This window comes from Jaculus jaculus, chromosome 3, assembly GCF_020740685.1.
Source record: "Jaculus jaculus isolate mJacJac1 chromosome 3, mJacJac1.mat.Y.cur, whole genome shotgun sequence".
Classification (NCBI taxonomy): Eukaryota; Metazoa; Chordata; class Mammalia; order Rodentia; family Dipodidae; genus Jaculus; species Jaculus jaculus.
This window is the reverse complement of record NC_059104.1, coordinates 64,728,939-64,752,447: the sequence shown is the minus strand read 5'-3', so window position 1 is coordinate 64,752,447 and position 23,509 is coordinate 64,728,939. Positions and strand designations below refer to the sequence as shown.

At 40.4% G+C, this 23,509-nt stretch overlaps 1 protein-coding gene across 1 annotated transcript in view; it reads right to left on the bottom strand.

Moving 5' to 3' along the window:
• Positions 1 to 212: 212 nt before the first annotated feature.
• The window catches only part of Gpalpp1 (GPALPP motifs containing 1), a 44,751-nt gene continuing 21,454 nt past the window's right edge, over positions 213 to 23,509 (bottom strand). Inside the window, exons 5-8 of the mRNA XM_045146507.1 lie at positions 19,461 to 19,592; positions 16,461 to 16,625; positions 11,814 to 11,912; positions 213 to 551 (exon numbers count right to left, since the gene is read on the bottom strand). Coding sequence (XP_045002442.1) covers positions 333 to 551; positions 11,814 to 11,912; positions 16,461 to 16,625; positions 19,461 to 19,592 — 615 coding nt within the window. The 3' untranslated portion in view covers positions 213 to 332. The remainder of the gene's footprint in view (positions 552 to 11,813; positions 11,913 to 16,460; positions 16,626 to 19,460; positions 19,593 to 23,509) is intronic.

Sequence of the window (23,509 nt, the reverse complement as noted above, 5' to 3'; positions counted from 1 at the left end):
CTGGCTTACATGGGTTCTAGGGATTCAAACCTGGGTCCTCAGGCTTCATAGGCAAACACCCTAACTGCTAAGCCATCTCTCCAGCCCACATTTGGCATTTTTAATAGCAATGCCCTGTTAGGTTATTATGAAGACAAAGGTATTTTTCTAGTAATATACACTTTTCATTCCAGAAGGCCAACTTTTCAACAACACAATTTATTATAAAAATATAGCTTTTTAATCTACTTTATTGTAAGAGGAAATATATTTGAGTACATAATTATGACAGATAGAGTATCAGAAAGGTCCAGTCTGATCAGCATGAGTGTAACTCACTGGAATGTACTTACTTATAAGAACATATTGCCTTTGCCATGTGCAAATCGGGTGTTGAGTTCTCTGGATTTCTTAATGAGGGCTTTTTTCTGAGCTTCATCAAACCGGTTTACCTTGAGATCTTTATCACGGTCAAATGGCATTCTCTCATGGGGCTTACTTTTATCTTCAGCGGCCTTGTTCTTTAACTTCTTATGATGAATGTCCATAAGTGATTCTGATCGCTTTGATTCCTAAAGAAAGTGGGAGAGCAGAAATAAAGCTAGTGCCTGTGGACGATGAGTGAAGCAGAACACAACTGTGCACACACTGAGAGAGAACCGCAAACCCCAAAGGCTTTTCTACATCTGAGACATCAGCTACGAAGAAAATGTTACCAGAGGCAGATAATTAAATGAGGATATCTATTAACTACATGCAGTGCAGTTCTAAAAAGAAACAAATTTATTATGATGATTAAGTAGCGATAATTAAGAGTATGAGCCACGAAGATGGGTGTGAAAGAAACTCATTTTATCCTCAGTTTACAGAAGAAGCCTCAGCAGTAGGGAGAGAAGGCACTGACTGGTGGAAGGAAAACAAGTGTGACAGGTAAACAAAGGGCACAGAAGAGGTACAATTCAGGGGCTGTGCAGAGGTGACATGTGCCAGAGCTCAGAGCACTTTTATTCCACTTGCCTCCCTCGTGTTTTGCTTGCCTCCTAGCTAGCAAAGGTGATGGCATATTCAGATACATCATTTTCAGACATGGTCTCTGCAAAGGCCATGAGTTTAATCAATTAGGGATTTGCTGTAGACCTCTGAGAAGAATGGCGTGGGAGTGAGGAAGCAGAAGACTAGATGCAGGCAGTGTAGACCAGCAGCTCCAGAGCTGGGACCATACAGTGGAGTCCATGGGTTATTTAAGTGTAATTTTGTTTTAAAAAATTTTAAATTTATTTGCAAGCATACAGACAGAAAGATCACAGACTGAGACACACACACACACACATACATGGAGAGAGATGCGGGCAGATACTGAGAGAGAGAATATGGGCACACCAGGGCTTCTATGGCCATTGAAAATGAACTCCAGACACATGCACTACTTTGTGCACCTGGCATATGTGGGTATTTGGGAACTGAACCCAGGTTGTTAGGCTTTGCAGGCAAGTGCCTTAACTGCTGAGCCATTTAAACAGCCCAAGTGTGAATGATTTTAAGACTTATTCACAATGACTGTCAACTTTTTCATTTCATTTATCTTAAAACTGATTTTCCCTGTAAAGCGCCAGTGAAAGCATGCTTTCCTTTATAACTCTGAAGTAACTCTGGAAATATTGTTTGTGAGAACACAATCTCCTGGCTACCTAACAGAAAAATCTGAAGTAGTGGTATGAATGAAGCTTCCTTTAATCAAGGATGATCAACCCAGGTGGGCTTTGTGTCCTTCCTTCTGTGTCTTAAACATGTATTTCTTTGGGCACAGTAGTTAAGGCACTTGCCTGCAAAGCCTAAGGGCCTGGGTTCGATTTCCCAGTACCTACATAAAGCCAGCTGCACAAGTGACACATGTATCTGGAGTATGTTTGCAGAGGCTAGAGGTCCTGGCAAGCCCATTCTTTCTCTTGTTCTCTTTGCAAGTAAATATACATATTATTAAAAAAATGTATTTGTCCTCTTATTTACTAACAGTCACATCCTTTAAATGCCCTCCCTATGTTAAAATATGCAAGAGCAGGGCTGTAGAGATGGCTTAGCAGCTCAGATGCTTAACTGAAAAGCCAAAGGACCTAGGTTGATTTGCCAGTACCAACATAAAGCCAAATACGCAAGATGGTGCATGCATCTGGAGTCCCTCTGCAGTGCTAAAGGTCCTGGTACACCCATTCTCTTTGTTTATCTCTCTCTCTCTGCTTGCAAATAAAATTAAAATAAAGTTCAGTTTAACAAAAATATGCAAGGACAAAGAAGAGAAGAGAGCTCCATGAACATACAAGGCAATGGCAAACAAGGCCGAGGATGGGTGAACATGGTGGCATACGTCGGTCATCCCGGTACTTAGGAAGCAGCCTGATCTACAGAGATATCCAGTCCTGAAAAACCATCAGAAAACCAAAACTAAAACTACAACAAAGGAAGGAAGGAGGAAGGGGAGGAGGAGGGAGGTAGTGAGGAATGGTGGTTACTGGTGGCAGGATTGTATTTCATCTACAAGACACATTCACGGTACCTACTGTAGAATTAAAAGTTTCAGAGGAATGATCAATAACACATTTATTTAAATGGAAAAAAAGTAAGGTTAGGCTTTCTCACAGAAAGCAAGTCTAATTTGCTAATCTCACAATAACAAATTACTTTTCCAATAAGGTTATACAGTAGACATTTCCAGTAAATTGGATGAGCTCAATCTGGAGCTGTAAAAAAAATTCAAACTAATTAAATAACTTTTTGAGGCAGTCTCATGTATGTGGTAGTTTGAATAGAAGGCCCCCAATATATTCAGTTTTTTATTTGTTTGTAGTTTGCATCTGCAGCCACCTGGTTGGAGGTAGTGTCACTAGATGGATCTTAAGGTGTAGTGGTGGGTTTCAGAGTTCAAACTAAAGGTATGCAAAGTGTGCCTAGCTGGAGCTTCTGAAGTGTGCTGTGGCTTTTGGCTTTTTGGCTTGTGTTTCTCTCTCTGCTTGGTCCTGTGAAAGCAGGCCAGCTTCTTCTGCCATTATGGAACTTCCACTGGATCTTTAAACTTCAATAAATCCTTTCCTCCATAACTGTGCTTGGTCTGGAAGTTCATCTCAGCAAACCTGAAGCTGTCTGCTACATGTAGCATAGATGTGCCTTGAATTTTTTTTTTTCCTAAAAATTTATTTATTTGTTTATTTATTTGAGAGCGACAGACACAGAGAGAAAGACAGATAGAGGGAGAGAGAGAGAAAATGGGCATGCCAAGGCTTCCAGCCTCTGCAAACGAATTCCAGACACGTGCGTCCCCTTGTGCATCTGGCTAACGTGGGACATGGGGAACCGAGCCTCAAACTGGGGTCCTTAGGCTTCACAGGCAAGCGCTTAACCGCTAAGCCATCTCTCCAGCCCGGGCCTTGAATTTTTATTTTATTTTATTTTTTTCTGAGGTAGGGTCTTGCTCTAGCCCAGGCTGATCTGGAATTCACTATGTAGTCTCAGGATGGCCTTGAACTCATAGTGTTCTCCTACCTCTGCCTCCCAAATTCTGGGAATAAAGGTGTGCGCCACCATGCCCGGCTGTCCTTGACCTTTTGATCCTCCTGCTCCCACCTCATAAGTGCTGAGATTACAGGTGTGAGCCACAGGCCCTGAATAGATATATAAGGTTTTAGCAGAATGTACATTAGTCATGAATTGTAAAATAGTAGGAGTCATATAACAATTTCCAAGCATTGTGTGAGGGAGGAGCAATTGAGCAAAGAATTTTGTACAGTGTCGGGTACACAAGAATAACTTGATAACGCTATTAGATTTACCAACCATTTACTCCTTTTCATCCTAACAACAGCTCTATAAATAATGTTATAACTCCCATTAGAGATTTAGAAAGAAGGAATGAGAAAACAAGAGACCAATATGAAGAGATCCTAACATGTTGATGGTTGAAAATTCAATAGATCATTAGCATAATTGTTGCAAAAGCTCAATGGGAAGTTTAAGAATTATTGTCCACAGGATATAATGACATCATTATAACATAATATGTTCCATTTCCATTTTCTTCTTTTTCTTTTCTTAACTATTAGAAACTGTGAAACAGGGGCTGGGAATATGGTTCAGTGATTAAAAGTGTTTGCTTGCAAAGCCTGCAAGCCTGGGTTCAATTCCTAAGCCAACCTACAAGCCAGATGCAAAAGTGGCCCACAAATATCTGGCATTTGTTTGCAGCAGCAAAAGGCCCTGGATTGCCTCCCTGACATTTGCGTACACATGAGCAATAAAAAGAAAACAAACAAGCAAACAAACAAAAAAACCATGAGAATAACAAGTACTGCTGCTGCCGGGCCTTACCACAGCAGCAAGGGCCATCCCCCAAGATCAGGAATGGCAGGGTCTGTCACTAAGGGACTGAATTAAATCAACATTTTAATTTTTATATTATATTAGTGAAATACAATTATGATTATATATTAATATTTATTAAATATTTAATGATTATCAAAATCTATATTGGATATTATTTTGATTAATGGAAATGGCAACTTTATGTAGAAGGAGAAATGTATTAACAATTAAACACTTAGACACAGAAAACTGAAAAATAACTTTCCAACCTCAAATTCAAGTGCATATTTTTGTGGCAGAAATGTGATTCACCAATGTCACTGAATTTCTAAGTAGAAAAATGAATAACTGTAGAAGACAAAGCATGAGATTTTCAATTCAAGGAGAAAAAAAAATGATGAAATAAAAATTTCAGAACTAGGGCTCTGAGTTGCACATCTGCTGGATCATTTGTGTTCATATCTTTTCTTTTTAATTATTTTTTGTTCGTTATTTATTTATTTGAGAGCGATAGACATAGAGAGAAAGACAGATAGAGGGAGAGAGAGAGAATGGGCGCGCCAGGGCCTCCAGCCAATGCAACCGAACTCCAGACGCATGCGCCCCCTTGTGCATCTGGCTAACGTGGGACCTGGAGAACCGAGCCTCGAACCAGGGTCCTTAGGCTTCATAGGCAAGCGCTTTACCGCTAAGCCATCTCTCCAGCCCATGTGTTCATATCTTTGTTTTTAAAAATATTTTTATTTATTTGTTTGAGAAAGAGAAAAAGAGGGAGGGAGGGAGGGAGGGAGAAAGGGAGAAAGAAAGAGGGAAGGAGAGAATGGCCATGCCAGGCCTCCAGCCTCTGCAAATGAACTCTAGATGCACGCACCCCCTTGTGCATCTGGCTTACGTGGGTCCTGGGGAATCAATCTGGGTCCTTTGGCTTTGAGGGCAAGCACCTTCCCTACAGGCCCTCTTTTTTAAATTTTTTTTATTTTTGAGATAGGGTCTCACTCTAGCCCAGGCTAACCTCAGGTGCCTCGAGGGTGCAGGGATTAAAGGTGTACACCAACACACCCGGCCCCCTCTTGGTATCCTCCCCACTCCCCAGTATTTTTAACAAGCTTCCCAGAGGACTAACTTAGCATGGAACTCACTGATCTAGCTCCACACCTTATTCAATGGCAATTTCCTGGACATTTCCTTTACAGACTCCCTGGTGGGCCAGTAGCCATTTCTGTTTGCTCAATACCTCTGCTGCCATGGAGTACATCCCCAGACTCAAGAGTCCTAGCTGACCTGTATTCAGTGTTCATGTGTCTTTCAGTGACTGAAATTGATATAGTATTGATGATTCCATCTGAAAATATTCCACACAGCAGCCAATATGCAAAAAGTTATCCCCCACCCCCACCCCAAGGTAGAGTCTTACTTTATTTAGCCCAGGCTGACCTGGACTTCACTCAGGCTGGCCTCAAACTCACAGCTATCCTCTACCTCCTGAGTGCTGGGATTAAAGGCATGCAACACATGCTTGGCAGGGTGGGGTGGGGGGAGAGGAAGAGAAAGAATATACCAGGGCCTCTAGCCCCTGCAAATGAACTCCAGATTCATGCACCACTTTGTGCATCTGGTTTATGTGGGTACCAGGGAACTGAACTCTGGTCATTAGGCTTTGCAAACAAGTGCTTTAACCATTCAGCCATCTCTCCAGCCCTACAAGTTACGTTTTTAATATTTTTATTTATTTATTTGCAAGGAGAGAGGAAGAAAAAGAGAGAGGGAGAGAGAGAGAGAGATGGACGGAGGGAGGATGGGTATGCCAGGGCTGCTTCTGGTACAAACAAACTCCAGACATATGTGCCACTTTGTGCATCTGGCTTTACATGGGTACTATGTACTTCTGTAAAAACATAATGGCTTAGCACTATTTCTTTACATTTTTTTCCTAGCTGTCTCTGTATCCATGTCAGGCTGACCTGGAACTCACTCTGTAGTCTCAGGCTGGCCTTGAACTCATGGCAATTCTCTTACCTTTGTTCCTGAGTTCTGGGCTTAAAGGCTACCACACCCAGACTGGAAATGAGATTTCATAACAGTTGTTGCACATGTAGTACTGTTAGTCTGGCTTAGCCGAACTTATACACTGTGACACACAGGTCACTAATGTTAAGGTATAAGAAATTATAGGCAAGTGTGGTGGCTCACACCTATAATCCCAGTACTAGAATATTGAAGTAGATGGATCACTGTGAGTTTAAGGCCAACTGGTACTACATAGAGTTCCAGGTCAGTCTTGACTAGAGTGAGATACTGCCTCAAAAAAACAAAAACAAACAAACAAACAAAAAATATCTATGTATATATGAAACACCGAGGAACTGTATTATTAAAAAAAAGACAGGGATGCAAGTGTACAATGTTGCATATATGCATACAAGGGGGCACATGCACCTGAAGTTCGATTGCAGTGGCTGAAGGCTCTGGAGTACCAATTCTTTCCTTTCCTTTCTCCCCACCTCAATCACATTAAAAAAGGAAAAGCAGAGGGGGAGGTATTACCATGGGATATTTTTTATAATTAGGGAAAATGTTAATAAAAATTGTGAAAAAAATAAAAATTAAAAAAAAAAAAAAGGAAAAGCAGAAAGAGCTGGGTGTGGTGGAGCAAACCTTTAATCCCAGCATGGCAGAGGTAGGAGGAATGCCTTCAAAAACAAAACATGGGAGACTTCCGGCCAAGATGGCGACCACCTAGCTGCATTCCAGATACCAGGGAAAGAAAGGCAAGAAATTAAGGGCTATCAGGGTCGTTTTACCAGTGGGAGGGCACAGAGTGGGGAAAAACAGGGAAGCACACATCCCCGCGCCCCGAGTACTTTCCATGATATAGGAATGGAAAAAGACTTCCTGAACAAAACCCCAGTGGCTCAAGTTCTTAAACAGTCACTCAACCAATGGGATCATATGAAGCTGAAGAGTTTCTTTACAGACAAGCATATAATAAGCAAAGCCAATAGAATGCCCACAGAATGGGAGAAAATATTTGCAGGTTATCCAACTGATAGAGGCCTTATCTCTAGAATTTACAAAGAACTCAAAAGTCTAAACAATAAGAAGACAAATACCCCACTCACAAAATGGGGCACAGAGTTGAACAGGCAATTCACAGAGGAAGATATAGAAATGGCAAACACACACTTAAGAAAATGTTCATCATCCCTAATCATCAGAGAAATACAAATTAAAACAACTATGAGATTCCACCTTACCCCACTAAGGATAGCCAACATCAAAAAGTCAAATGAAAATAAATGCTGGCGAGGATGTGGGGAAGCAGGGACACTCATTCACTGTTGGTGGGAATGCAGGATGGAACAACCACTTTGGAAAGCAATATGGAGACTCCTGAAAAAGCTGACTATAGAAATACCAACAGACCCAGTTATACCATTACTGGGCACCTACCCTAAAACCTTCAAACCACAGGCCAGAGAGATTTGCTCAACCATGTTTATAGCGGCTCAATTTGTAATAGCTAAAAGCTGGAATCAACCCAGATGCCCATCATTAGAAGAATGGATAACAAAGATGTGGTATATCTACACAATAAAATTCTATACAGCAGTAAGAAAAAAATGACACAAAGAAATTTGAGGAAACATGGTTGAACCTGGAACAGATCATTCTCAGTGAACTTACCCAATCACAGAAAAAAAATCGACACATAGTCTCACTCATCTACAACACCTAACTTGAATCTACCCAAGATACCTTACATACCCAGCAAGCACCTCATGGACTAGACAATAGGATGGATGGGAGGACAGGGAGGGCATCGAAGGGTGGAAAACAGTAATCTGGACCCAAATGGCAATGGTACCATGAAATTCTACTTCCTAAAAGACAGACCAAATGGCTGAACCTTCACTAGACCCTTACAGGAAACACCTGAACCACAAGACACTGGAGAGGGTAGGATCAAGACTAACCTAAATCTTCTACATCTTCCCTCCCTCCCTCTCCCCCCCCCCTCCTCTCTAACTCATGTATATTAGTTATGTTTTTCCTCAATTTCTTAGTGGACACTGACCTGTAACCCCCACTTCCAGCTTGGGGCTACCATCCACAATGAGCTTTTGATCAGAGAAACCTACAAGGTTTCCCAAAACAATGACAGACTTCTGTCAGAGTACTTGATGACCCACCAAAGGCCAGTGGTAAGACCCTATTGCTGAAGACTCCATATGCAGCTGACACGTAAAATGGAATGGCATGGCTGGAAGCCAGGAGAGTCAGTCCCCAGACAGTCAGTGTGTTTAGTGCCAGAAGGTGCTACATGGGCGACTGGGGAAAATGACCAATATCTGTCCAAGCAACTCATTGTCTAACCTAATTAGCAACAAATAACCTGATGTGATGCCCACACAAGTGCAATAGTGGCACACAGCCATGGTGGGGAACCAACTGCTCTTGATTTGGCTAACTGATCCACTCAGTGGTACTAGACCCATAGCTGGAGCTGGGAAACAAGTCAGAACCATACCCAAACACAAGCCCACTCTACAGTATCAAGCTACCTTCAATCATGGGGTACAAGAGGGCCTACACCTATCAAACTGTCTATCAAAAAAGTAAGTGTTATCTCAATTTTCCGGGTGCTAACTTACTCTCTGTTGGAGAATCTGCTTCTCTTTTTCAGATAGATGCAGATCCTAAGGAGAGAGCTGCCCCAACATACCTCAAAAGGGGCCCAACTGAAACTAAGGACAATTGGCAAAACAAGCAAGGGTGATGTTTTCCTGTGAACTGGATACCAGCACAAAGGGGAAGGAGACCAACGCAGAGAAAACTCAACTCCTACCAAATCAGAGAGCCAGAGCCTCAGAGGTCCCCAACACCTCAGCACTGAAGCAGACCAAAAATGAACCCAACATGGCTCAGGGAAATTTTGCGGAAGTGGGGGCGGAAAGAAAGTCAGAGTCACATGTTGGGTCATGATTTGCAGAGACATTTATCATACCAATAACTGGGGGCTAACTCCACAATGCACGACCCATTTACATCAACAAGGATGGTCCAATGGGAGGGGGTAGATCACAGATGAGCCTAAACAATGGTACCAAACTGCCTGTATTTGCTGAAAAGAAAACTAATAAATTAAATTAAAAAAAAAAACAACATAACACAACACAATACAACAAAACAAAACAAAACAAAACAACAAACAACAAAAACAAAGAAACCAACACAATGAGGGGAGTCAATTCACTAAAAATCCTAAATTGAAAGCAAATTTGTGTGGAAATAAATTTGCTTAATGGCCAGCTTATTGACTGATTATAGTTATTCATTCAATTAAGATGCTTATGGGGGGCTGAGAGATGGTTTAGTGGTTAGGCGTTTGCCTATGAAGCCTAAGGATTCTGGTTCAAGGCTTGATTCCCCAGGACCCAAGTTAGCCAGATGCACAAGGGGGCGCACGTGTCTGGAGTTCGTTTGCAGTGGCTAGAGACCCTGGCGTGCCCATTCTCTCTCTCTCTCTCTCTCTCTCTCTCTATCTGCCTCTTTCTCTCTCTGTCTGTTGCTCTCAAATAAATAAATAACAATAAATGAAAAAAAAAGATGTTTATGGGGCTGAAGGTGTAGCTCAGTGGTAAAATGTGTGCTATATTCAATTCCCAGAAATAAAACCAAGTTTATATGCGTGTGTGTGTGTGTGTGTGTGTGTGTGTGTGTGTGTTTAACAGTTTATAAAATTTAGAGCAAATGATTTTGAATGGGACTTTTTTTAAACAACCTTTGGAAACTTATGGTTAGTTTCTGGCTATTATCCTTTATTTTGTCTTCATGATAAATTATAAAAAGTGCTTAATCCCAGCACTCGGAAGCCAGAGGTAAGAGGATTGCTGTGAGTTTGTGGCTACCCTGAGACTCCATAGTGAATTCCAGGTCAGTCTGGGCTAGACTGAGACTGTACCTCGAAAAACCAAAGAGTGCTTATTAAAAAGGGAGGGCTATAAAGTACTTTAGTCTTCAGAATATAGTAATATTTTGGCCAGGCGTGGTGGTTTATGTCTTTAATCCCAGCACTCGAGAGGCAGAGGTAGTAGGATCACTGTGAGTTCCAGGCCAGCCTGAGAGTACAAAGTGAATTCCAGGTCAGCCTGGACTACAGCAAGACCCTACTTCAAACCCTTCCCCCCACAAAAGAATATTTTGAAAAGTAAATCTCATAATGAGTAACCAGCATTTCAGCATGTTTAGGACGCAATTCTTAGATGCGTTTTAAAGTAAACGGCAGATATCATCTTGTGTCCACCTAGGTATTTTATATACACTCATTGACAGAGTTCAGTATTTGTCTAGAGTGTTGCTCATGCTGCCTCCTGGCTAAATCCTGCAGCCCTAGGCCAACAGTGATTCCAAAAATCACTCCGATTTTACCTCTTCAAACCACTTTATAAAGTGCTCTGAACGTCTGAAAGGCTGCACCTTTTTTTGTTTTTTGGTTTTCCGAGGTAGGGTCTCACTCTAGCCCAGGCTGACCTGGAATTCACTATGGAGTCTCAGGGTGGCCTCAAACTCACAGCGATCCTCCTACCTCTGCCTCCCGAGTGCTGGGATTAAAGGCGTGTGCCACCACGCCTGGCTTGATAGGCTGCATTTTTATCTTTCAGGTCTATGTGTTTTCTAGCTTCCATTTTAATTTCTTTGAACAAAATTTAATTTTTTATTTTCTCTAATTTCCAGCTAAATTATTCTGGACCAGAGAACACAGTCTGAACAATGGTGACTCTGCCTCACTGCTTACCAGTGCACCGCCAGCTTCCACCTCTCTTCCACTACGGCTACGCCTTGGTCAATTCCCAAAAATGCTTCATGTGTATTTCACCGTTTGTGGTTCCGGCTAACACATGTTCAGCAAATCAAGCTTTACACAGCTTTCATTAACTAAAGCAGAGGTAATTTTCATAAATACTTGAAGACCTTTCAGAGATCAATTGGTTCATTGATCAACATTTCTTCTTTGAGCTAGAACACTCATTAATTTTTAAGAAAGACATAAGAAAAGTAAGAAAACCAATAAGGCTGGTGATGTAGCTCAGATGTTACAGCATTTGCCTCGCATGCCAAGGCCCTGGGTTCAATCCCTAGCAGAAGTACATAAAACTGGGTGAGGTGGTGAGCACTTGTCACCCCAGCACTTGGGAGCTGCAGGCCCAGAGAACCAGCAGTTCAAGGCTGCGTAGTAAATTTGATGCCAGCCTCTGCTACATGAGATTAGCCAAGTATAGTGTGCATGCCAATAAAGAGGCGGGGGGAGAAAGATCACTTTAGAGAGCAGCCCACAGTATGTAGTGAGATCCTGGCTTAGAAAAGAAAAAGAAAAACAAAGAGAAAGAAACAGATGAGAAAGAAGAGGGGAGAAGAAGAAAGAAAAGAAAAATAAGAGGTGATATTATTTTCTTATCTTTCTCTATGATTATTTTCTTACTCACATTGTATAAGGATACTTGCTCTGCCAATCTCCTGTCTCTTCCTGACAGTACATAGTCTTCATCCTTTTCGTTGAGTGACTTCTTTGCTTCTTGTATTTCCTGAAGAATGAACATAACAACACATTATTTAAGAGAAAATAAAAAATAAATATTGCCAATTTTACTTGTATTAAGTAATAAGGGACTAAACTAAACTAGGCCTATAGAATTCCTTCCAATCAGAAATATTTATATGTTTGATAAGGGACCAGTTAGTATACTGGCCTTAGAGTTTCCTGAAAATAAGAAAACAAAATCTTACTTAACCAACTAACTGGAATAAATAACGTTTTATCTAACTCAGGATGCGTTTTGACAAACAATGACAAAATATAGGAAAATAATGCTTAAAAAGAAACTCTGCACAGTAAAAAGAAAAACAACAGTAGGACAGATAGCTAAATGGTTAAGGTGCTTGCCTGTGAAGCCTAAAGACCTAGGTTCGATTCCTCAGACCCCATATAAGCCAGATGCACAAGGTGGTGAATGCATCTGGGGTTCATTTGCAGTGGCTAGAGGCCCTGGTGTGCCCATTCTCTCTCTCAAATAAATAAGTGAATTAAAAAAAAAAAGATGCACATATAGCCAGAAAAGAGGGAATGGACTTTATTTATAGATGATGATTATCTACATAGAAAACTCCAACGAACCTACTTAAAATCCTCCCGGAACCAAGACACACAAGTATAGCATGACGCAGGGTAGAGTCACATGCAGAGTGCACCAACAGTTTGAGGGCAGCCTGAGATCACACAGTGAATTCCAGGTCAACCTGGGCTAGAGTGAGACCCTACCACAAAAACAAACAAACAAATCTATTTGCAATAGCACACATGCAAACATGACGTACTTAGGTAACATGACTGGGAAGATGGCTTAGCAGTTAAAGGTGCTTGCTTGCCAAGCCTGTTGGCCAGGGTTTAATTCTCAAGCCACCTACATAAGCCAGATAAAAAAAAAAAAAAGTGGTGTAAGTAACTGGTGTTCATTTGCAGATGCAAGAGGCCCTAGTGTGTTCATTACATGTACACACACAGGGATACACAGATACATATATGTAAATAAGTAAATAAATGAGTCAGATGAAGTGAGAAAACCTATCAAGAAGAAAATCTAACTAGGATATGGTATAAAAGTTAGTCATTAACTTTCTATAGGATTAAAGACTCCATAGCTCCGTGATGATAAACAATTGTGATATAAATGTGTAGGATTATATAGGCTGTAATATCTTATTACAAGTTCAAGAAGTACTAACAACAGTCTAGTATAAACAGTGAAAAAATATTTTAGGGCTAAAAAAAACTGACTTGTTCTAAAGAATTCAGCCATAAGGATTAAAATTATTAAATTCAAACGTACTGGCTGGTTCTATTTGTGTCATTTTTCTATGACATTTCCTCTGATAAAGACTTCCTGCATACTTAGCTGTGAGCTAGACATCTTTATATACCTTTAAAGAAAACAAAAGGCTGAAAGAAGAAAGGAAAAAAGCATAAGCACAAGCAATTCTATCATAAAGGACTATTATAAAGATAAGTTACAACAATTCCAGCATATGATCATTTTTAAAAGTAGCTAATAAAAATCAAGAATGTAGGCTCATGTCTGTAATCTCAGCACCCAGGAGACTAAAGCAGGAGGACTGCTGTGAGTTTGAGAGCCGTCTGTGCTACAGAGTGACACTCTATCTTACCTCACACCAAACGCGTAAGACAGGGCTGCATGGAGCACTAGCCTTCCAGATTTGTGGCTCACTTATTCTTTTTTCTTCTATGTATATGGGTCACCTCATCATGCTGAACCTTCTAATTACCATTCTCAGATTTCCTTTCAGCTTTTGGACCACAGAGATTTTGATGGTGCCAAATTTGCAGGGGGCATACTATGGGAGACTGCAACACGCCACCCACACATTAACACTTCATTTTAGGTTTTAAAATTTTATTTACTTAATATTTTATTATCAGAGGGGGGAGGGAGGGAGGGAAGAAGGGGAGGGGAAGAGAGAGAGGGACAGAATGGGCATGCCAGAGCCTCCAGCTACTGCAAACAAACTCCATACACAGGCGCCACCTCATGCATCTGGCTTATGTGGGTTCTGAGGAATAGAATACGGTCCTTAGGCTTTGCAGGCAAGTACCCTTAGCCACGGAGCCCTCTCTCCAGCCCAATACTTCTACTTCACAAACAGCTCTTCAAAATGAAATGCCTTAATGAGCACTTTCAGCTTTGACCTGGGCAACAAGATTCAACCCACAGTCACCACAGGAAAACAGAAATCCAAAGAATCCAGGATAAAAAGCTAGTAGGATAAACTAAATGTAGAAGTGCCTTGATTAGAACAAAAGAAGCCATTCCCATAAAGAGACAACTGTTTAGCACTTATATGGCATGCCTTATGGTAATTTCCTTTAAATAACATGATAGGGAAATGATTTTATTTCTTGTGCTTTCTTTTTTTGTAAAAATTTTTTATTTATTTGTAAGGAGAGACAGAAAGTGAGTATGGGTATGCCAGGGCCTCCAGCCACTGCAAATAAACCCATGATGCATGTGTCACATTGAGCATCTGGATTTACATGGGTACTGGGAATTCAAACCCGGGCTGGGAGGCTTTGCAAGCTAGTGCCTTCAACAGCTGAGTCATTTGCCTTGCATACCTCATGGTAATTAAAACTTCTGTATGGACCAATTTTAATGTGCAATGATGGAGGCACTTGTTTCAATTCCTAACATAAAATGGAATATTTCTTTCGTTTCTTTTTTTTTTTTTTTTTTTGGTTTTATGAGGTAGGGTCTCACTCTAGCTTAGGCTGACCTGGAATTCACTATGGAGTTTCAGGGTGGCCTTGAACTCACAGCGATCCTCCTACCTCTGCCTCCCGAGTGCTGGCATTAAAGGTGTGCGCCACCATGCCTGACTTTTTGGATATTTCTTAATAAACAGAGATATCCCAAAAAGCAAACTTAAATATGTATGTGTGTGTGTGTGTGTGTGTGTGTGTGTGTGTGTGTGTATAAATAGCACATGCAAATTTTAAACATTTTTGTACTATATTTAATATTTTAATGAAGATGCTTCTTTTTTTTTTAAATTTAATTTATTAGTTTTCTTTTCAGCAAATACAGGCAGTTTGGTACCATTGTTTAGGCTCATCCATGATCTACCCCCTCCCATTGGACCCTCCTTGTTGATGTAAATGGGTCGTGCATTGTGGAGTTAGCCCCCAGTTATTGGTATGATAAATGTCTCTGCAAATCATGACCCAACATGTGACTCTGACATTCTTTCCGCCCCCACTTCCGCAAAATTTCCCTGAGCCATGTTGGGTTCATTTTTGGTCTGCTTCAGTGCTGAGGTGTTGGGGGCCTCTGGGGCTCTGGCTCTCTGGCTTGGTAGGAGTTGATTTTTCTCTGTGTTGGTCTCCTTCCCCCTTGTACTGGTATCTGGTTCATCAGGAAAACAGCACCCTTGCTTGTTTCGCCAATTTTCCTTAGTTTCAATCAGGCCCCTTTTGAGGTATGTTGGGGCATGAAGGTGCTTCTTGACGGTCTCAGTAGTAACATGAAACTACTATACTTGAGATATAGTATGGTTTTATTTTTAAGAAAATTTAACAGATTTCCTTTTATGCATATAGGATAATGTTATATAAATACTAGGGAATTTGGAGTTTGAAAGGTCAAAGGGGGTCTGGACAGCTTACTATGTAAGCACAGGGGGCGTAAGGAGGCCTGAGAACCTGCTTCTGTTAGATTCCTAAGACCCACATAAGCAGCTGCGGGTGGCCATGCATGCATACACCCCAGTCCCATAGGGGAAGAATGGCAAGCCCCAGGGTCAGTGATGGAGCAGGACATCTGATGTCCCTCCTCTCTGTCACTGCAGGCAAACACACTCTGCCACAGGTAACAGCATGGGCATTGCGTGGGAACAAACATGCACACACCACACACATACCACTCACACACACAAAATCAAATCAAATAAAAACCACTGGGCATGGTAGTACATGCCTTTAACCCCAGCACTCGTGAGGTGGAGGTACGAGAAGTGCTGTGTGTTCACACCAAGATTAAATAGTGAACTCCAGGTCAGCCTAAGCTAGCATAAGACCCTACCTTGAAAAACCAAAAAAATAAAAATAAACATCAAAAATAGAATTTTGCTCAAGGCAGAGGTAGGAAGATCACCATGAGTTAAAGGCCACCCTGAAACTACACAGTGAATTCCAGGTCAGCCTGAGCTAGAGTGAGACCCTACCTACCTCCAATCCCCCCCCCCCCCCGGGCAAAATACAATTTTGCTCATCCCTCAGTAGTTCGCTCTATGATGATGCAGAAACTGGCCTCACAAAGGTTAGCTTTTTTTCTATAAATAAAGGCCAATAAGGGGATTTCTTGAAATACGACAATTACTAGAAAATAGTAAGCAAACAGTGACTTTCCTTCCTAGAACCTATTCTTCAAAGGAAAATCCACATTTTCCTTTGGGATTATAATTTCAAAAAGTAATACCTTTAAATAAACTTGCCTTGCATCTTTGCAAAATCAGGCCAACGTGGACAGAACATGTGAAGAGACAAGCAGCAAACAAGCTCTCACCTTGGCTTTCCTTTCCCTGTCAGCTGGGGTGTCTGTCCAGACAGAGCGATCTCCGCCTCTGTCGTCAGCTCTTCTCTTAAAGGTTCTTGGCCCAAGACCAAAGTCTTTCATTTCTGGAGGAAGCTCAGTCATCCAGGACTCTCTCGTAATTGGCTTTGATGAATCCTTTAAGAGAAATAAAAAGTGAAAAAGAAAGCAGCATTGAAAATATATATACTGTTTTGTATAGATAATTGTTTCCTAAGTTTGAAGTTTAGTTAATTACTACTTCAGAAGAAAAGGTTGAGTTTTTTGTCATATATATTACAAATACTTTTTTTTAAAAAAACGTTGTTTTCATTTTTCTTTATTTATTTGTGAGCGACAGACAGAGAGAGAGAGAGAGAGAGACAGATAGAGAGGGAGAGGGAGAGAGAGAATGGGCGCACCAGGGCCTCCAGCCACTGCAAATAAACTCCAGACGCGTGCAACCCCTTGTGCATCTGGCTAACGTGGGTCCTAGGGAATCGAACCTTGAACCAGGGTCCTTAAGCTTCACAGGCAAGCGCTCAACTGCTAAGCCATCTCTCCAGACCTACAAATACTTTTTAAAAAATATTTTTATTTAGCCAGGCGTGGTGGTGTATGCCTTTAATCCCAGCACTCAGGAGGCAGAGGTAGGAAGATCACCGTGACCTTCAGGGCCACCCTGAGACTACATAGTGAATTCTAGGTCAGCCTGAACTAGAGTGAGACCCTGCCTCGGAAAACCAAAAAGAAAAAAAAATAAAATAAATAATAATAATAATAATACACACACACACACACACACACACACACACACACACACACACTTTATTTATATGCAGAGTAAGAGAAAGAGAGAGGGAGGGAAGGAGGGAGAAGGGAGGGAGGGAAAGAATGGGCACACCAGGACCTCTACCCACTGCAAACGAACTCCAGATGCATGTCCCACTTTGTGCATCTGACCTTACATGGGTATTGGGAAATTGAACCCAGGTCATTAGGCTTTGCAGGAAAGTGTCTCAACTGCTGAGCCATTGCTTCAGACCCACAAATTATATATACATGTATATCTATATATATCTATATTTTGTTTTTCAAAGTAGGGTCTCACTCTAATCCAGGCTGACCTTACATTCACTATGTAGTCTCAAGGTGGGCTTGAACTCACGGCGATCCTCCTACCTCTGTCTTCTGAGTGCTAGGATTCAATGTGTGCACCACTGTACCTGGCCATAAATATTTTTTATAATTTTTTTTGTTTATTTTTACTTATTTGAGAGCAACAGAGAAAGAGAGAGAGAGAGAGAGGCAGATAGAGAGAGAGAGAATGGGTGCCCCAGGGCCTCTAGCCACTGCAAACAAACTCCAGATGAGTGAGCCCCCTTGTGCAACTGGCTTACATGGGTCCTGGGGAATCAAGCCTCGAACTGGGGTCCTTAGGCTTCACAGGCAAGCATTTAACTCTTAAGCCATCTCTCCAGCCCCACAAATATTTTTTAAAAACATTTTTATTGTTTTATTTGTAAACAGAGAGAGAGAGATAGAATGGGCATGCCATGGCTTCAGCCACTGCCAACAGACTCCAGATGCATGTGCCATTTTGTGCATCTGGCTTTACGTGGGTACTGCACAATCAAACTCAGGTCCTTAGGCTCTGTAGGCAAGAGTCTTAACTGCTGAGTCATCTCTCTAGCCCCCCCCCCCAAATTCTTTTTAAAAATATTTTTACTTATTTGTCTGAGAGAGAGGGAAATTGAGAATGGGTGTGCCAGGTCTTCTTGCTGTAGCACACAAACTCCAGATACACATGCCATGCTGTGCATCTGGCTTTATGTGTATACTAGGGATTGAACCTGGACCTGTAGGCTTTGCAGGCATATGCCTTTAACTACTGAGCCATCTCCACAATCCACAAGTACTTTCATCCAACCTGTCATTCTTTTATCTTTAGCCACAGAAAATTTTTATTTATTGATTTTTAATTTAAATTTTTTTTTTTCAGAGACAGCCCAGCTGACTTCAAATTCACTATGTAGCCAAGGATGACCTTTACTTACAGACCTGCACCATCAAGCCTGGTTTATGAAATGCTAAGGATCAAGTCCAAGGCTTTGTGCATGCTAGGTAAGCACTGTACCAACAAAACGACAACCCTAGCTCTGGAGTGGCTTTAACAGACAAATTTAGCAATATTGCTTTTGTTTCTGGAGTATACAGTTCTGTGTTTATAAATGCATATAAATATATGTATTTATATATACTATATATAATTTATATAATATACAATATATATTAGTATCCCTAAAATTTAGTTCATCATCATCATTGCTTGATGTGTAGTCCTGGTTGGCCCAGAAGTTGCTAAGTAGACCATATTGCCCTTGAACTTGTGGTGATCTTTCTGCCTCTGCCTCCCCCCACTCCCAACCAGTTCTGGGATTATGGTGTACACCATGTCACCTGGCTTAGATTTTTTTTAAACATTTTTTTGTTTATTTTTTAAATTATTTATTTATTTGAGAGCGACAGATGTTGAGAGAAAGAGGCAGAGAGAGAGACACAGAGAGAGAGAGAGAGAGAGAGAAAGAGAATGGTTGCACCAGGGCTTCTGGCCACTGCAAACGAACTCCAGATGTGTGTGTTCCCTTGTGCATCTGGCTAACGTGGGTTCTGGGGAATCAAGCCTCGAACTGGGGTCCTCAGGCTTCATAGACAGGTGTCTCTCCAGCCCAGATTTAAAAATATATATATATATATTTTATATTTTACTTACTTATTTGGGAGATAGAGAGAGAGCCCACCAAGGCCTCTAGCAATTGCAAATGGACTCCAGATGCATGCACCACCTTGTGGATCTGGCTTTATGTGGGTATTGGGGAAGTGAATCTGGGTCCTTTGACTTTGGAAGCAAGTGCCTTAAACACTGCACCATCTCTCTAGCTGGTTTAGATTTTTAAACTATGCAGTTGATTTGTTAAAGCCTTTAAAACTTACATCATCTCCTTTGGTCAGTTTTTCCTTCATTCTCTGGGCCCTTTTTTCAAACTCTGCTGTTACACTGTAGTTAATGGGTCCCTTTGGAGGCATCGGTCCAACAATATTTTCATCTTCACTGCTATCTGTTTCCTTTGGAAAGAAAACATCACTGTTAATTCAAGAAGAGACCAACAGTTTACAGAAAATGCCCTTTATAGGCAAAAACCATAAATGTGGACAAGTTTCTTTTCTTTTCTTTCTTTTTTTTTTTTTTAAATTGAGGTAGGGTCTGGTACTAGCCTAGGCTGACCTGGAATTCACTATATAGTCTCAGGATGGCCTTGAATTCATGGCAATCATCCTACCTCTGCCTCCTGAGTGCTTGTATTAAAAGTGTGTGCCACAACAGCTGGCTCATGTTTCTTAATTTCCTGGGTCTTACACATCTGTAAGCTATAAGGAACACACTCACACACATGCACACCAACACACGCATGGACACATGTGTGCGCGCGCGCGCGCGCGCACACACACACACATTTTAGCCCAAGACTATTTGTGGTGGTTTAAATAGAATAGATGGCCCCCAGTATATTCAGTTGTTTATTTGTTTGTAGCTTGCATCTTTAGCCACCTGGCTGGAGGCAATGTCACTGGGTGATCTTTAGGTGTGGTGGTGGGTTTCAGATTTCTATCTAAAGATATGCAAAGTGTGCCTAGCTGGAGTTCCTGAAGTGTGCTGTGCTGTGTGGCTTTTTGGCTTTTGGCTTGTACTTTTCTCTGTCTGTTTGGGCATGTGAAGGCAGGCCAGCATCTTCTGCCATTATGGAACTTCCCCTGGAACTGTAAGCTTCAATAAATCCCTTCCTCCATAACTGTGCCTGATCTAGAAGTTTATCTCAGCGAACCTGAATCTGTCTGCTACACTATTGTACTAGGTGAGGGATGGTGTGGAAGAGAATGACAGAGAAGAGAGAGAATGGGGTGGCAGAGGGAGGTACACAACAGGGAAAGAGCAATAATACCTATTTTATGAGGATGTGGGAAGTTAAAAAGGCTCACATATGAAGAAAGTGTATTACATATGATAAAGTACTCTACAATCCTTGGCTATTGATACGGATAAAGGTAGTGTCATATATATATATATATATATATATATATATATATATATGTATATATATATATATTTTTTTAACTTAATGATTTTAATCTTTAAAATTTTAAATTTATTTGATGTATATGCATATATATTCCTGTTCAGTATTATTTTAGATATTCGAGGTTTTCTGTGATTCCAAATGGATTTTTGGATTGTTTTTTTCTATTTCCATGAAGAAAGCTTTTGGAATTTTGATAGGGATTGCATTAAATGTGTAGATTGCTTTAGGTAAGACTGTCATTTTCACAATATTGATTCTTCCAATCCAGGAACAAGGGATGTTTCTCCACTTTCTAGTGTCTTCTGCAATTTCTTGCTTGAGTGTTTTAAAGTTCTCATTGTAGAGATTCTTTACTTCCTTGGTTAGGTTTATTCCAAGGTACTTTATTTTTTTTTTTGATGCAATTGTGAATGGGAGTGATTCTCTGATTTCATCCTCTGTGTGTTTGTTGTTAGCATATATGAAGGCTACTGATTTCTGTGTATTTATTTTGTATCCTGCTACATTGCTGTAGGTTTTGATCAGCTCTAACAGCTTGCTAGTAGAGTCTTTAGGGTCCTTTATGTATAGAATCATGTCATCTGCAAATAATGATAACTTGATTTCTTCCTTTCCAATTTGTATCCCTTTTATGTGTGTCTCTTGCCTTATTGCTATGGCTGACTTCCAAAACTATATTAAATAAAAGTAGGGACAGTGGACACCCTTGTCTTGTTCCTGATTTTAGTGGAAAAGCTTCCAGTTTTTCCCCATTTAGTAATATGTTGGCTGTAGGCTTATCATAAATAGCCTTTATTATATTGAGATATGTTCCTTCTATTCCCAGTCTCTGTAGGACTTTTATCATGAAGGGATGTTGGATTTTGTCAAATGCTTTCTCTTCGTCTAATGAGATGATCATGTGATTTTTGTCCTTCAACCCGTTTATGTAATGTATTACATTTATAGATTTGCGTATGTTGAACCATCCCTGCATCTCTGGGATAAAGCCTACTTGGTCCAGGTGAATGATCTTTTTGATATATTCTTGTATTCTGTTTGCCAATATTTTGTTGAGAATTTTTGCACCTATGTTCATGAGGGAGATTGGTCTGTAATTTTCTTTTTTTGTTCTATCTTTGCCTGGTTTTGGTATCAGGATGATGCTGGCCTCATAGAAGGAGTTTGGTAGAATTCCTTCTTTTTCTATTTCCTGGAAAAGCTTAAGAAGCAATGGTGTTAGCTCTTCCTTAAAAGTCTGGTAAAATTCAGCAGTGAATCTGTCTGGGCCTGGGCTTTTTTTAGTTGGGAGATTATTGATAACTGTTTGGATCTCCATGTTTGTTATAGGTCTATTTAAGTGATTAATCTCATTTTGATTTAATTTAGGTAGGTCATATAGATCAAGGAAATCATCCATCTCTTTCAGATTTTCATACTTTGTGGAGCATATGCTTTTATAGTATGTCCCTATGATTTTTTGAATTTCTCTGGAATCTGTTGTGATGTTACCTTGTTCATCTCTGATTTTATTAATTTGTGTCTCTTCTCTCTTTCTTTTGGTCAGATTTGCTAAGGGTTTATCAATCTTGTTTATCCTTTCAAAGAACCAACTCGTAGTTTCATTAATTCTTTGGATTGTTCTTTTTGTTTCTATTTCATTAATTTCTGCCCTAATCTTTATTATTTCTTCCCGTCTACTGATTTTTGGTTTGCCTTGTTCTTCTTTTTCCAAGGCTTTAAGGCGAAGCATTAGGTCGTTTACTTGCGACCTTTCTAATTTCTTAATATAGGCAGTCAAGGCTATAAATTTACTTCTTAGAACGGCCTTCATTGTGTCCCAGAGATTTTGGTATGTTGTGTTCTCATTTTCATTTGACTCTATAAATTTTTTGATTTCCTTTTTGATTTCTTCATTGACCCATTCATCATTTAGTAGTGTATTGTTTAGTTTCAATGATTTTGTGTATGCTCTATAGCCTTTCTTGCTACTGATTTGTAGCTTAGTTCCATTGTGGTCAGATAGAGTGCAAGGAATTATTTCAATTTTCCTGAATTTGTTAAGATTTGCTTTGTTTCTTAATATATGGTCTATTTTAGAGAATGTTCCATGTGCTGCAGAAAAGAATGTATATTCTGCAGCCTTTGGATGAAATGTCCTATATATATCTGTTAAGTCCATTCCTTCTATGACCTCATTTAGTCCAGATGCCTCTCTGTTTATTCTTTCCCGGGATGACCTGTCAATTGATGAGAGTGGGGTGTTAAAGTCACCCACCACCAGTGTTTGGTGTTATCTGTGCCCTTAGTTCTAATACTGTTTGTTTGACGAATTTGGGAGCCCCCATGTTAGGTGCATATATGTTTAGGATTGTAATGTCCTCCTTTGGAGTGTGCCCTTAATCAATATAAAGTGACCTTCTTTATCTTTCTTGACTAACGTCGGACTAAAGTCTACCCTGTCCGATATTAGGATAGCAACCCCTGCTTGTTTTCTAGGCCCATTTGCTTGAAACACCGTCTTCCAACCTTTCACCCTAAGATAATGTCTATCCTTTGTAGAAAGGTGAGTTTCTTGGAGACAACAAATTGTAGGATCCTGCTTTTTAACCCAGTCTGCAAATCTATGTCTTTTTGTTGGGGCATTGAGGCCGTTGATATTAAGAGATATTATTGAAAGGTGTGTATTTTTGTTTGCCATTTTTGTGTGTGTGTGTGTGTTTCTGGTTCTACCTGTGCTCTCTTCTGTTAACTGGTATTTGAGTATAGCTTGTTTTTTCTAGGTTCCTTATATGTGTGCTTTTCCTTTTGTTCAGCATGGAGGATTCTATCAAGTATTTTCTGTAGAGCTGGTTTTGTCTTCAAATACTCCTTTAACCTGCTTTTGTCATGGAATGTCTTTATTTCTCCATCTATTTGAATGGA